This window comes from Oncorhynchus nerka, linkage group LG10 (genome assembly GCF_034236695.1).
Source record: "Oncorhynchus nerka isolate Pitt River linkage group LG10, Oner_Uvic_2.0, whole genome shotgun sequence".
Taxonomy (NCBI): domain Eukaryota; kingdom Metazoa; phylum Chordata; class Actinopteri; order Salmoniformes; family Salmonidae; genus Oncorhynchus; species Oncorhynchus nerka.
In genome coordinates, this window is record NC_088405.1 from 46996689 (window position 1) to 47013150 (window position 16462).

The following is a 16462-nucleotide window of genomic DNA, read 5'->3' on the forward strand; positions in this document are numbered from 1 at the left end:
TGGTTGCAGAGGAGAAGAGGGGGATGAATGAGCCAATTGAAAACTGGGGATTATTAGGTGACCTTGATGGTTTGAGGGTCAGAGTGGGAATTTAGCCAGGACACCAGGGTTAAAACCCCTACTCTTACGATAAGTGCCATGGGATCTTTAATGACCTCAGAGAGTCAGGACACCCGTTTAACATCCCATCCAAAAGACAGCACCCTACACAGGGCAGTGGTAGATGGTAGATGGGTAAAAAAAAAAAAGTTGACATTTGAGCATGGTGAGGTTATTAATTACACTTTGGATGGTGTGTCAATACACCCAATCACTACTGGCGTCCTTCCTAACTCCGTTGCCGGAGAGGAAGGAAACCATTCAGGGATTTCATCATTAGGTCAATGGTGACTTTAAAATAATTACAGAGTTTAATGGCTGTGATAAGAGAAAACTAAGGATGGATCAACAACATGGTAGTTACTCCAAAATAATAACCACATTGACAAGAGGGAAAATAAGGAAGCCTGTACAGAAGAAAAATATTCCAAAACATGGATCCTGTTTCTAACAAGGCACTAAAGTATTACTGCAAAAAATGTTGGAAAGCAATGCACTTCTTGTCCTGAATACGAAGTGTTATGTTTGGGGCAAATTGAGTACAACACATTACTGACTACCCTTCTCCATATTTTCAACCATAGTGGTGGCTGCAATATGTTATGGGTATGCTTGTAATCATTAAGGACTGGGTAGTTTTTCAGGATACAAAATGAATGGATAAGCACAGGCAAAATCCTAGAGGAAAACCTGGTTCAGTCTGCTTTTACACACTGAGAAATTAATTCCCCTCTCAGCAGGACAATAACCTAAAACACAAGACCAAACCTACACTGGAGTTGCTTACCAAGAAGACAGTGAATGTTCTTGAATGGCCGAGTTACAGTTTTGACTTAAATCTACTTAAAGAATCTATGGCAAGACCTGAAAATAGCAATGATCACCAACCAATTTGACACCGCTTGAAGAATTGTGACTAATGAATCAAATCAAATCAAATTTTATTTGTCACATACACATGGTTAGCAGATGTTAATGCGAGTGTAGCGAAATGCTTGTGCTTCTAGTTCCGACAATGCAGTAATAACCAACAAGTAATCTAACAATTCCAAAACTACTGTCTTATACACAGTGTAAGGGGATAAAGAATATGTACATAAGGATATATGAATGAGTGATGGTACAGAGCAGCATAGGCAAGATACAGTAGATGGTATCGAGTACAGTATATACATATGAGATGAGTATGTAAACAAAATGGCATAGTTAAAGTGGCTAGTGATACATGTATTACATAAGGATGCAGTCGATGATATAGAGTACAGTATATACGTATGCATATGAGATGAATAATGTAGGGTAAGTAACATTACATAAGGTAGCATTGTTTAAAGTGGCTAGTGATATATTTACATCATTTCCCATCAATTCCCATTATTAAAGTGGCTGGAGTTGAGTCAGTGTCAGTGTCAGTGTGTTGGCAGCAGCCACTCAATGTTAGTGGTGGCTGTTTAACAGTCTGATGGCCTTGAGATAGAAGCTGTTTTTCAGTCTCTCGGTCCCAGCTTTGATGCACCTGTACTGACCTCGCCTTCTGGATGATAGCGGGGTGAACAGGCAGTGGCTCGGGTGGTTGATGTCCTTGATGATCTTTATGGCCTTCCTGTAACATCGGGTGGTGTAGGTGTCCTGGAGGGCAGGTAGTTTGCCCCCGGTGATGCGTTGTGCAGACCTCACTACCCTCTGGAGAGCCTTACGGTTGAGGGCGGAGCAGTTGCCGTACCAGGCGGTGATACAGCCCGCCAGGATGCTCTCGATTGTGCATCTGTAGAAGTTTGTGAGTGCTTTTGGTGACAAGCCAAATTTCTTCAGCCTCCTGAGGTTGAAGAGGTGCTGCTGCGCCTTCTTCACGATGCTGTCTGTGTGAGTGGATCAATTCAGTTTGTCTGTGATGTGTATGCCGAGGAAATTAAAACTTGCTACCCTCTCCACTACTGTTCCATCGATGTGGATAGGGGGGTGTTCCCTCTGCTGTTTCCTGAAGTCCACAATCATCTCCTTAGTTTTGCTGACGTTGAGTGTGAGGTTATTTTCCTGACACCACACTCCGAGGGCCCTCACCTCCTCCCTGCCGTCTCGTCGTTGTTGGTAATCAAGCCTACCACTGTTGTGTCGTCCGCAAACTTGATGATTGAGTTGGAGGCGTGCGTGGCCACGCAGTCGTGGGTGAACAGGGAGTACAGGAGAGGGCTCAGAACGCACCCTTGTGGATCAGCGGGGAGGAGATGTTGTTGCCTACCCTCACCACCTGGGGGCGGCCCGTCAGGAAGTCCAGTACCCAGTTGCACAGGGCGGGGTCGAGACCCAGGGTCTCGAGCTTGATGACGAGCTTGGAGGGTACTATGGTGTTGAATGCCGAGCTGTAGTCGATGAACAGCATTCTCACATAGGTATTCCTCTTGTCCAGATGGGTTAGGGCAGTATGCAGTGTGGTTGAGATTGCAACGTCTGTGGACCTATTTGGGCGGTAAGCAAATTGGAGTGGGTCTAGGGTGTCAGGTAGGGTGCAGGTGATATGGTCCTTGACTAGTCTCTCAAAGCACTTCATGATGACGGAAGTGAGTGCTACGGGGCGGTAGTCGTTTAGCTCAGTTACCTTAGCTTTCTTGGGAACAGGAACAATGGTGGCCCTCTTGAAGCATGTGGGAACAGCAGACTGGTATAGGGATTGATTGAATATGTCCGTAAACACACCGGCCAGCTGGTCTGCGCATGCTCTGAGGGCGCGGCTGGGGATGCCGTCTGGGCCTGCAGCCTTGCGAGGGTTAACACGTTTAAATGTCTTACTCACCTCGGCTGCAGTGAAGGAGAGACAGCATGTTTTCGTTGCAGTGGGCAAATGTTGCACAACCCTGGTGTGGAAAGCGCTTAGAGACTTACCCATGACTCATAGCTGTAATCGCTGCCAAAGGTGCTTCTACAAAGTACACTGCTCAAAAACACTAAGGGAACACTAAAATAACACATCCTAGATCTGAATGAATGAAATATTCGTATTAAATACTTCTTTCTTTACATAGTTGAATGTGCTGACAACAAAATCACACAAAAATTATCAATGGAAATCAAATTTATCAACCCATGGAGGTCTGGATTTGGAGTCACACTCAAAATTAAAGTGGAACACTACAGGCTGATCCAACTTTGATGTAATGTCCTTAAAACAAGTCAAAATGAGGCTCAGTAGTGGTAGCGCCTGGGCATGCTCCTGATGAGGTGGCGGATGGTCTCCTGAGGGATCTCCTCCCAGACCTGGACTAAAGCATCCGCCAACTCCTGGACAGTCTGTGGTGCAACAGTCTGTTGGTGGATGGAGCGAGACATGATGTCCCAGATGTGCTCAATTGGATTCAGGTCTGGGGAACGGGCGGGCCAGTCCATAGCATCAATGCCTTCCTCTTGCAGGAACTGCTGACACACTCCAGCCACATGAGGTCTAGCATTGTCTTGCATTAGGAGGAACCCAGGGCCAACCGCACCAGCATATGGTCTCACAAGGGGTCTGAGGTTCTCATCTAGGTACCTAATGGCAGTCAGGCTACCTCTGGCGAGCACATGGAGGGCTGTGCGGCCCCCCAAAGAAATGCCACCCCACACCATGACTGACCCACCGCCAAACTGGTCATGCTGGAGTATGTTGCAGGCAGCAGAACGTTCTCCACGGCGTCTTCAGACTCTGTCACGTCTGTCACATGTGCTCAGTGTGAACCTGCTTTCATCTGTGAAGAGCACAGGGCGCCAGTGGTTAATTTGCCAATCTTGGTGTTCTCTGGCAAATGCCAAACGTCCTGCACGGTGTTGGGCTGTAAGCACAACCCCCACCTGTGGACGTCGGGCCCTCATACCATCCTCATGGAGTCTGTTTCTGCAGACACATGCACATTTGTGGCCTGCTGGAGGTCATTTTGCAGGGCTCTGGCAGTGCTCCTCCTGCTAAAGCTTGCACAAAGGCGGAGGTAGCAGTCCTGCTGCTGGGTTGTTGCCCTCCTACAGCCTCCTCCACGTCTCCTGATGTACTGGCCTGTCTCCTGGTAGCGCCTCCGTGCTCTGGACACTACGCTGACAGACACAGCAAACCTTCTTGCCACAGCTCGCATTGATGTGCCATCCTGGATGAGCTGCACTACCTGAGCCACTTGTGTGGGTTGTAGACTCCGTCTCATGCTACCACTAGAGTGAAAGCACTGCCAGCATTCAAAAGTGACCAAAACATCAGCCAGGAAGCATAGGAACTGAGAAGTGGTCTGTGGTCACCACCTGCAGAACCACTCCTTTATTGGGGGTGTCTTGCTAATTGCCTATAATTTCCACCTGTTGTCTATTGCATTTGCACAACAGTATGTGAAATTTATTGTCAATCAGTGTTGCTTCCTAAGTGGACAGTTTGATTTCACAGAAGTGTGATTGACTTGGAGTTACATTGTGTTGTTTAAGTGTTCCCTTTATTTTTTGGGGCAGTGTATTTTCTCAGGGGTGTGAATACTTATGTAAATGAGATATTTCTGTATTTAATTTTCAATACATTTGCAAAATGTTCTAAAAACATGTATTAACATTGTCATTATGGAGTATTGTGTGTAGATGGGTGAGAAAAAAAGGCTGTTACACAACAAATGTGGAAAAAGTCAAGGGGTAAGAATAGAGAATAATGTGGGGTAAGAATAGAGAATAATGTGGTTTCTGAAGGCACTGTATGAAGTATTAAAATACATGTTTATTTTTATTATTAAATGCGTTTCAAATGTCCTAATAATGAAATTCTATGCAGATTGTTTACATAGCAAGTTAAAAAAAAATCTGGTTGTGTTTGTATGATTAAATGTTCAAATTCAAATGTCCTATGAATTAAATTAAATACAGATTGTCAACATATGAAGTGTTAAAAATATGGATGTGCTTGTATGATTAAATGCTGTTCAAATGTCCTACGAATTAAATAAGAATGTCCTGTGTCTCTACAGTGCATTTGGAAAGTATTCAGACCCCTTGACTTTATCCACATTTTGTTACGTTATAGCCTTATTATTTAATAGATTAAAAAAATCCATCAATCTACACACAATACCCCATAATGACAAAGCAAAATAAGCTTTTTAGAATTTTTGCAGATATCACATTTACATAAGTATTCAGACCCTTCACTTAGTACTTTGTTGAAACATCTTTGGCAGCGATTACAGCCTCGGATCTTCTTGGGTATGACGCTACAAGCTTGGCACACATGTATTTGGGGAGTTTCTCCCATTCTTCTCTGCAGATCCTCTCAAGCTCTATTAGGTTGGATGTTGAGCGTCGCTGCACAGCTATTTTCAGGTCTCTCCAGAGATGTTTGATTGGGTTCAAGGACATTCAGAGACTTGTGTTGTCTTGGCTGTGTGCTTAGGATTGTTGACCTGTTGGAAGGTGAACCTTCGCCCCAGTCTGAGGTCCTGAGCACTCTGGAGCAGGTTTTCATCAAGGATCTCTCTGTACTTTGCTCCGTTCTTCTTTCCCTCATACCTTTCCCTCAGTCTCCCTGATGCTAAAAAACATAACCACAGCTTGATGCTGCCACCACCATGCTTCACCATAGGGATGGTGCCAGGATTCCTCGGGATGTGGCACTTGGTATTCAGGCCAAAGAGTTCAATCTTGGTTTCATCTGACCAGAGGATCTTGTTTAGAGGATCTTGTTTCTCATGGTCTGAGAGTCTATAGGTGCCTTTTGGCAAAATCCAAGCGGGCTATCAAGTGCCTTTTACTGAGGAGTGGCTTCCGTCTGGCCACTCTACCATAAGGACCTAATTGGTGGAGCGCTGTAGAGATGGTTGTCCTTCTGGAAGGTTCTCCTATCTCCACAGAGGAACTCTGGAGCTCTTTCGGAATGACCATCGGGTTCTTGGTCACCTCCCTGACCAAAGCCCTTCTCCCTGATTGCTCAGTTTGACCGTGCGGCCAGCTCTAGGAAGTCTTGGTGGTTCCAAAATTCCTCTATTTGAGAATGATGGAGGCCACTGTTTTCTTGGGGACCTTCAATGATGCACATATTTTTTGGTACCCTACCCCAGATCTGTGCCTCGACACAATCCTCAATCGGAGCTCTACAGACAATTCCTTTGACATCATGGCTTGGTTTTTGCTCTGACATGCACTGTCAACCGTGGGACCTTATATAGACAGTTGGGTGCCTTTCCAAAATATGTCCAATCAATTTTGATCAATCTAAACAGGATGCACCTGAGCTCAGTTTTGAGTCTCATAGCAAAGGGTCTGAATACTTATGTAAATAAGGTATTTCTGTTTTTAAAAATGTCTATAAACCTGTTTTCACTTTGTCATTATGGGGTGGATTAATGAGGAAAAACGTAACGTAACAAAATGTGGAAAAAGTCAAGGGGTCTGAATACTTTCCGAATGCACTATTTGTCAAATACAGTCCTCAAATGTGAATTGCCATTAAATCCGGAGAGAAACATAATGTGGATGCATTCCAATCTGCTTTCCTATGCTTTAATGTGCATATGGTGTGGTAATATTAGGTCAAACGTAAATACATCATTTTCTAAATGCTCTTGAATGTTGTGAAGACCTCCAAGACAAGGTAAAATGTATATCATCAATGGACTATTATGTTACATTTAAAAGAAATATGCTCTGAACTTCATAAAAACTCACATTTCATTCTTGGATTGCGTCCTACCTGACAGGTCGCTCCTACCAGGTGGCGTGGCGAGAATCCGTCTCCTCACCACGTGCTCTCACCACTGGTGTCCCCCAGGGCTCTGTTCTAGGCCCTCTCCTATTCTCGCTATACACCAAGTCACTTGGCTCTGTCATAACATCACATGGTCTCTCCTATCATCATAATCTTCTCCTTTCCCCCTTCTGACGACCGGGTGGCGAATCGCATCTCTGCATGTCTGGCAGACATATCAGTGTGGATGACGGATCATCACCTCAAGCTGAACCTCGGCAAGACGGAGGAGCTGCTCTTCCTCCCGGGGAAGGACTGCCCGTTCCATGATCTCGCCATCACGGTTGACAACTCCATTGTGTCCTCCTCCCAGAGCGCTAAGAACCTTGGCGTGATCCTGGACAACACCCTGTCGTTCTCAAATAACATCAAGGCGGTGGCCCGTTCCTGTAGGTTCATGCTCTACAACATCCGCAGAGTACGACCCTGCCTCACACAGGAAGCGGCGCAGGTCCTAATCCAGGCACTTGTCATCTCCCGTCTGGATTACTGCAACTCGCTGTTGGCTGGGCTCCCTGCCTGTGCCATTAAACCCCTACAACTCATCCAGAACGCCGCAGCCCGTCTGGTGTTCAACCTTCCCAAGTTCTCTCACGTCACCCCGCTCCTCCGCTCTCTCCACTGGCTTCCAGTTGAAGCTCGCATCCGCTACAAGACCATGGTGCTTGCCTACGGAGCTGTGAGGGGAACGGCACCTCAGTACCTCCAGGCTCTGATCAGGCCCTACACCCAAACAAGGGCACTGCGTTCATCCACCTCTGGCCTGCTCGCCTCCCTACCACTGAGGAAGTACAGTTCCCGCTCAGCCCAGTCAAAACTGTTCGCTGCTCTGGCCCCCAATGGTGGAACAAACTCCCTCACGACGCCAGGACAGCGGAGTCAATCACCACCTTCCGGAGACACCTGAAACCCCACCTCTTTAAGGAATACCTAGGATAGGATAAAGTAATCCTTCTCACCCCCCTTAAAAGACCTAGATGCACTATTGTAAAGTGGCTGTTCCACTGGATGTCATAAGGTGAAAGCACCAATTTGTAAGTCGCTCTGCTAAATGACTTAAATGTAAATGTTATAACATTCCCTTAATGTTATAAGAATGAAATGTGAGTTTTTCCTGTGCAACCTAACTTAAACATTGTATGAATGTCATCACAACTGAGCATATTTTGTGTTTTGGTAACCTATCATAATTTACCCACACTGTTCCCACAACCTAATTGCATGTTCTTGGAACCTTTAAAGAACTCAGAAACACTGTTTTGTCAACATTCTTGCAACATCAAATGAATGTTTTGTACACGCTGATACAAACGTTATCTGAATGTCAAAACTACTCAACAGTTTTTGAGTTTTGGGAGAATGCTGTGTCTCTTGTTATGTCTTAACAATGTTCCCACAAAGTTCCCACAAATTTGTGGGAATCAACAGATGAAATGTGTTGTGGGAACGTTCTTGTAACATAAAGTGAATGTTTTTTGCACCCTTAAAGAAACATTGTGAAATCATCTGCACAGCTGGACAGTTTTGGTGTTTTGGGAACATATTTTGTCCCCATAATGTTCCCACCAGACTCTTCCCACAAGCTAATTAAACATTCTGGGAACCTTTAAAGAACAGCTTAAATGTGTTATAGGAACATTCCTGCAACATCAGGCAAATGTTTTATACAAACATACAAACTTTTTGGGGAATGTTCTGTGGTCGTTGTTACAGATGTTGTGCACAACATTTTAGCGAACGTTAGAACATTCCAAGGATATTTAATATAAAACATTTCTGATAAATACATTTGTCTGAATGTTTTTGTATGTTATATTCTTAGTGTTAGATACATCCCTAACTAGAACTTAATGTGAATCTAGGTTAATGTTATGGGAATGTTCCTGGGTTTGCTGGGAAGGCACTATCAATTGTGAACTACCTAGTTGTCAATAAACATTGAATCCTGGATTCATTTCACTGCTTAATTAATTGCAAAGAGATCTGACAACACACGCTCTGCAGGCAGTCAGAGAAGGGACCCAAATCCGTAAGCCAATTGGAATCAAATGTTTAAACATTTGTGTTTTTCTTTCCATCAATAAAATGGGTTGAAGACCACAAAAACAAAACTCCTCTTGGCTTCCTCTCATTCCCAGATGGTTTAAACTCAAACACAAGACTCTGTGCCAACATTTTTATTTACAGTTTCAGATAGACACAAACTTAGTCAGATTGTATAACATCACACGATATATTAAGACCAGAATGTCTCCATCTTTTCTGAGGTTATTAGGTATTGACAGAGATACTGTATATAGTGAGCTCCAAGAGTATTGGGACAGTGACATTTTTTGGGGGGGCTCGGTACTCCAGTACTTTGGTTTTGAAATTATAAAATTACTATGAGTGCAGACTGTCAGCTTTAATTTGAGGAACTATTAGAAATTACAACACTTTTTGTACATAGTCCCCCCATTTTAGGGGAGCAAAAGTTTTGGGTCAAATTCACTTACATTACCGTTCAAAAGTTTGGGGTCACTTAAAAATGTCCTTGTTTTTTAAAGAAAAGCTATTTTTTGTCCATTAGAACACCATCAAATTGATCAGAAATACAGTGTAGACGTCGTTAATGTTGTAAATGACTATTGTAGCTGGAAACAGCACATTTTTTATGGAATATCTACATAGGCGTACAGGAGTCCAATTATCAGCAACCATTACTCCTGTGTTCCAATGGCATGTTGTATTAGCTAATCCAAGTTTATAATTTGAAAAGGCTAATTGATCATTAGAAAACCCTTTTGTAATTATGTTAGCACAGCTGAAAACTGTTGTACTGATTAAAGAAGCAATAAAACTGTCCTTCTTTAGACTGGTTGAGTGTCTGGAGCATCAGAATTTGTGGGTTCTATTACAGGCTCAAAATGACCAGAAACAAAGAACTTTCTTCTGAAACTCATCAGTCTATTCTCGTTCTGAGAAATTAAGGCTATTCCATGTGAGAAATTGCCAAGAAACTGAAGATCTCGTACAACGCTGTGTACTACTCCCTTCACAGAACAGTGCAAACTGTCTCTAACCAGAATAGAAAGAGGAGTGGGAGGCCCCGGTGCACAATTGAGCAAGCTAACCAAATATCAACATTTGAAAGAGATGTATCTTCTGCTTGGATAGTTTATTTGATTTAGTCCTATTTTTTGTTACTTAGATTGTGCGTTGAGATGGAGACGTGAATCCAACATATCAATTATTCATTTTGTAGACTTAACTATCCAAGCAGAAGATGCATCTCCTTCAAATGTTTATATTTGGTCACTAAATATAATTACATTTGAAATCGACCAGAGCTTGAAACCCTAGGGCTATACTCTAAGTCGGTGTTCATGTCATAAGCAGGAATTCCCCTCGACCACACCCAAAAAATTGGGGAAGACGAACATCACTGACAACGATGAGACAGGCTATAGGGAGGAGGTCAGAGACCTGACCATGTGGTGCAAAGACAACAACCTCTCCTTCAACGTGATCAAGACAAAGGAGATGATTGTGGACTAAAGGAAAAGGAGGACCAAGCACGCCCCCATTCTCATCGACTGGGCTGTAGTGGAGCAGGTTGAGAGCTTCAAGTTCCTTGGCGTCCACATCACCAACAAACTAACAAGGTCCAAGCACACCAAGACAGTCGTGAAGAGGGCACGAAAAAACCTATTGTCCCTCAGGAGATTGAACAAATTTGGCATGGTTCCTCGGACGAAACACACATCACGACAGGAGAGACACCACAACACTACATCAAGAGAGGCTTAAGACACCTCATAGCATGGCAGCAACACATGACAACACAGCATAGTAGCAACACAACATGACAACAACATGGTAGCAACACAACATGGCATCGGCACAACATGGTAGCAGCACAAGACATGGTACAAACATTATTGGTCAAAGTCAACAGGATAAAGAGCAAGGAGGTAGAGACAACACTACATCAAGCAAAACAGACACAACTGTCAGTAAATTTCCGTTATTGATTCTTTGAATGAAAAGATGAAGATAACCTGTCCAGTTTGAGTGTTTTTTGCTGATCGTTCCAGTTGCTAGCTGCAGCAAACTGAAAAGAGGAGTGACCCAGAGATGTGTGTGCTTTTGGGACATTTAACAGAATGTGACTGGGAGAACAAGGTGTTGTATGTGGAGGATGAGGGCTGCAGTAGGTATCTCAGATAGGGGGGAGTGAGGCCTAAGAGGGTTTTATAAATAAGTATCAACCAATGGGTCTTGCGACAGGTATACAGAGATGACCCGTTTATAGAGGAGTATAGAGTGCAGTGATGTGTCCTATAAGAAGTATTAGCGGCAAATCTGATGGCCAAATCAAATCAAATGTATTTATATAGCCCTTCGTACATCAGCTGATATCAAAGTGCTGTACAGAAACCCAGCCTAAAACCCCAAACAGCAAGCAATGCAGGTGTAGAGGCACGGTGGTAAAGAACCTCTAGCCACTCGAGAGCACCCTTACCTGCCGATCTATAAATTGCGTCTCCGTAATCTAGCATGGGTAGGATGGTATAAGACTGTATCATCTGTATATAAATGGAGGAGAGAGCTTTCTACTGCCTGAGCTATGTTGTTGATGTGTATTGAGAAGAGCGTGGGGCCTAGGATTGAGCCTTCGGGTATTCCCTTGGTGACAGGGAGTGGCTGAGACAGCAGTTTTTTAAAAACTTTATACACTGCACTCCTTGAGAGAGGTAGTTAGCAAACCAGGCCAAAGACCCCTCAGAGACACCAATACTCCTTAGACGGCTCACAAGAATGGAATGGTCTACCGTATTAGGGGCGGCAGGTAGCCTAGTGGTTAGAGCGTTGGAATAGTAACCGAAAGGTTGCAATATCGAATTCCTGAGCTGACAAGGTAAACATCTGTCGTTCTGCCCCTGAACAAGGCAGTTAACACATTGTTCCTAGGCTGTCATTGAAAATAAGAATTTAGAAAGGTAAGAAAGGTAAAACATAAATAAAATCAAAAGCTTTGGCCAAGTAAATAAAAATAGAAGCACAACATTGCTTAGAATCAAGGGCAATGCCGACATCATTTAGGACCTTTAAGGTTGCAGTGACACATCCATAACCTGAGCGGAAACCAACTGGGACTAGATACTATAGACATCAAGAAAGCCAGTCAGTTGATTATTGACAAGTTTCTCCAACACGTTTGATAAACAGGGCAAAATAGAAATTGGCCTATAACAGTTCAGGATCAGCTTGATCTCCCCCTTTAAATAAAGGATGCACTGTGGCTGCCTTCCAAGAGAGGAGAGACAGGTTAAAAAGGTCAGAGATAGGCTTGGCAATGATAGGGGCAGCAACCTTAAAGAAGAAAAGGTCTAAACCATCTGACCCATATGTTTTCTGAGGTGGTTAGAAGAGGATGGGAGGCCAAGAGTCTGTATAACCAATAGAGAGTGGAAACAAACATAGTCTGTCCTACTATGAAATATGAAATAACACATATGGAATCATGCAGTAACCAAAAAAGTGTTAAACAAATCAAAATATATTTTATATTTGATATTTTTCAAAGTAGCCACCCTTTGTCTTGATGACACCTTTGCACACTCTTGGCATTCTCTCAACCAGCTTCATGAGGTAGTCACCTGGAATGCATTTCAATTAACAGGTGTTCCTTGTTAAAAGTTCATTTGTGGAATGTATTTCCTTCTTAATGCGTTTGAGCCAATCAGTTGTGTTGTGGCAGGGTAGCAGTGGTATACAGAAGATAGCCCTGTTTGGTAAAAGAGCAAGTCCATATTATGGCAAGAATGGCTCGAATAAGCAAATAGAAACGACAGTCCATCATTACTTTAACCGCCACAGGAAAGAAAGACCCATAGTTACCTCTAATGCAGAGGTTAAGTTCATTAGAGTTACCAGCCTCATAAATTGCTGCCCAAAGAAATGCTTCACATACTTCAAGTAACAGACACATCTGAACAACTGCTCAGAGGAGACTGTGTGAATCAGGCCTTCATGGTCAATTTGCTGCAAAGAAACCACTACTGAAGAACACCAATAAAAAGAAGAGATTTGCTTGGGCCAAGAAACACTAGCAATGGACATTAGACCAGTGGTCTGATGAGTCCAAATTTAAGATTTTTGGTTCCAACCGCCATGTCTTTGTGAGACACAGAGTAGGTGAATGGATGATCTCTGCATTTGTGGTTCCCACCATGAAGAATTGAAGAGGAGGTGTGATGGTGTGGGGGTGCATTGCAGGTGCCACTGTCAGTGATGTATTTCGAATTCAAGGCACACTTAACCAGCACGGCTACAACAGCATTCTGCAGCGATACGCCATCCCATCTGGTTTGCACTTAGTGGGACTATCATTTGTTTTTCAACAGGACAATGACTCAACACACCTCCAGGCTTTGTAAGGGCTATTTGACCAAGAAGGAGAGTGATGGAGTGCTGCATCAGATAACCTGACCTCCACAATCACCCAAGCTCAACTCAATTGAGATGGTTTGGGGCGAGTTGGACTGCAGAGTGAAGGAAAAGCAGCCAACAAGTGCTCAGGATATACTTCAAGAGTATTAGAAAAGCATTCCAAGTGAAGCTGGTTGAGAGAATGTCAAGTGTCCAAAGTTGTCATCAAGGCAAAGAGTGGATACTTTGAAAAATCTCAAATATTAAATATATTTAGATTTGTTTAACACTTTTTTGCTTACTGCATGATTCCATATGTGTTATTTTATAGTTTTGATGTATTCACTATTATTCTACAATGTAGATTTTTTAAAAATAAATAAAAAACCTGGAATGAGTAGGTGGGTCCAAACTTTTGACTTTCACTGTATGTGCAATTTGTAAAATATGTTACGTATTTGCAAAATGTACAATATGTTATGAATATGCAAATGTATGATATGTTAAAAATTCCAATTTTTTGTTGCTAACGTTTGGCTAGGTGGCTAATGCTAATGTTAGCCAGATGGCTAACATTAGCTAGGCTAGGGGATATTGTTACAGTTAGGAGTTAGGTTAAAGGGTTAAGGTTAGCTAAAAGGGTTAGGGTTAAGGTTGAGGAAGTGTTAGCTAGCATGCTAAGTGGTTCCAAACTACCTAAAAAGTAGTAAATAGTTGCAAAGTTGTTAATTAGCTAAAATGCTAAAGTTATCCATGATGAGATTAGAACAAAGATTGCTAGACATTTGCATTATATGCCCACCCATCCACCCTCCTTTTGTTTTTGCCTTAAATAACCTTCTATCTTATGTTTAATATGTTTTTATTCATTTTACCATTATTTTACCAGGTAACCATACCAAGTAACACTAATTTAGTTTTCACGGATTTACATTTACTATATTATGCCTTGACAGTTCCACAAATGCCATTTCAGGCGCTTATTTTTGCCTGGAAAATTAAACTGCATTGGAAATCCTTTGTGTGTAATGACGCGTTTGGACATGTGCCCATTGCATCCAATGCAAAAATATATATAATAGTGTATTGGTTTATAATTTTTGTTAACGATATATTCCGTTTGTGGTTATCAATTTGTGCCAGTTCATGCCCTCACCTTTATTTCGTCTCCATAGAAATGTGTCATTGAAGCGTCGGCTACGACCAGCGTCTCGATATATCTTGGAGAGGAGACAAACCGTCGCTTCCGTCCCGTCGCTAGCTCAGCATCATCAACAGGATATGCAGTGCGGTCATCTGTGGCCAGACGGCTTTTATCCTTCACCTGATCAAAAGCTTGGAAAGTCTTGGACAAATGTTGTACTTCGGTCAAAACTCTCCTTTTTATAATGTGCACCTGCAAGAATGATCTCTCTGTTTTACCATGGCCAATAACTTTGGGTTGAATTAGATACACATCCCCATGCGTTATGAAGAACCCTTGCATCCCGTGGCACAGGCTCATTGCGACAACAGATTCCTGGTCGGTGTCCACCTTCCCTGAGAAGAAGCAGCCTTTAAGCTCGTCCCCATTCCCCTCTGTCTTGATGATACCACCGGTAAAATGCCCTGATCTGGTTCCGTTGAAAAGCGCAGCCAGATGTTTCGATTGTATGTGCTGAATGGTTAACTTTGGAGCAACAAACGAGTCATCCGGAGTCAAATTCAATGTGAAGTCCTGGCCGAAAGCTGTCAATCTGAAGCTATGTTGATTCTCGCTCCTTTTCCAGAGCCGACCGCTGGTCTTCACACTGTTTATGACGGGTATGGTCTCCTCCGAGTGGAACAATTCCGACAGCACAACGTTGTTTAAGGACAGGGTTAATAAAGTGATATGTAAAGTTGAACCCATTTTATTACTATCACAAGCACCCTTTATATCAAAGAAACGATGTAAATGTGTGATAATATCTTTTTTCTTCTTAATCTTCTTAATAGAGAAATTGCTATGAATAAAGAAGAGCGCGTATGACAGGTACCATACAGTCTTGAGTGCTCAACATAAAATTGCGCTATACATCTTAATTTTACTTAATAAATCAAAATTAAACAGCCACCAATCACCTATAGCCATTGACATCTATAGGAGTTGCAAAACAGTAGGCTGTACTAAAAATAAAGAATTATTATTATAGTTAGTTGAAGTCAGAACTCGAGACCTGTATAGCAGACTGAATAAGCGGCGACTTCTCGTGACTGTGGTATTTATACAGCCTTGCTCTTCTTAAACATAGGCCTAAGTGGTTTATTTTTTTTATATAATTTGCTGCTGCTCTCTCCACCCCCTCGTGCTTACAGAAAAAAACATAAACTAAAATCAAATTGATCCAATGGGACCTCACTGGCACGCCCACTCTTCAATAGTTCCAACAGATATTCTAGACGGGACAGTCTAAACGGGATCCTTGGGACGTCCCTGGACCGAGTAAGGTCGAAGTAATACCAGCAAACCGTTGGCTCAACTCACTCCATTAGCTCTCTATTTCAGCGGCAAACTTGCAGCCTAAGTCTGAAAATATAATCAAATCTCTTCCAGAACTGCATGCGCACACTTAAGGCTCGAGTCTCATTTCACGTTCCATCTGACAAGACTGGACCGAAGACAGTACAGTATTTAGAACCTCTGTGACTGGACTGTTTACCACCAAATATTTGATTTCAGCTCAAAGGAAGCACTTACATAGATTACATAAATAAAGCCGTGAGTGATACATAGAGGAAAGACTTGAGCACATTTTTCTTTCTCTGGAATTATTTTATAGGCTGTGCTTGTGCTGCTTATTCATTCTCAGTGATTGACTGAGCTCGACACGTGCACATTATTTAGGATCAGTAGGCAGTTTATGGCTATAGCCATTGACAGTTATAGCCTGGTAGTAAAAATGTAAAATGGCTATTTGTTACACAACAATAATAATGTAATAATTGTGTTTTCGTTAGACACATTCAATTAAGTTAAAACACACCCACACCTAACACACAAATGTGGAGTTAAATTACATTTCCAAAATTACAATGAAAAAAAAAAATGCAATCGCATCACATTCACTTTGGGACTTTTAAAATGCTTCGATGTCTATTACGTATTTCCCATTTTGGCCACATTACAATAGGCTTCTTTACTTCGAAGTCTCTATCAGGTGTCAGCTAAATTATCATAATCAATGATAAAACAAA

At 42.5% G+C, this 16462-nt stretch overlaps 1 protein-coding gene across 1 annotated transcript in view; it reads right to left on the bottom strand.

The window, feature by feature from the left end:
- adamts8a (ADAM metallopeptidase with thrombospondin type 1 motif, 8a) overlaps positions 1-15463 on the bottom strand; it is a 32292-nt gene extending 16829 nt beyond the window's left edge. The window contains exon 1 of the mRNA XM_029670074.2: positions 14403-15463. Coding sequence (XP_029525934.1) covers positions 14403-15137 — 735 coding nt within the window. The 5' untranslated portion in view covers positions 15138-15463. The remainder of the gene's footprint in view (positions 1-14402) is intronic.
- Between the last annotated feature and the right edge of the window lie 999 nt (positions 15464-16462).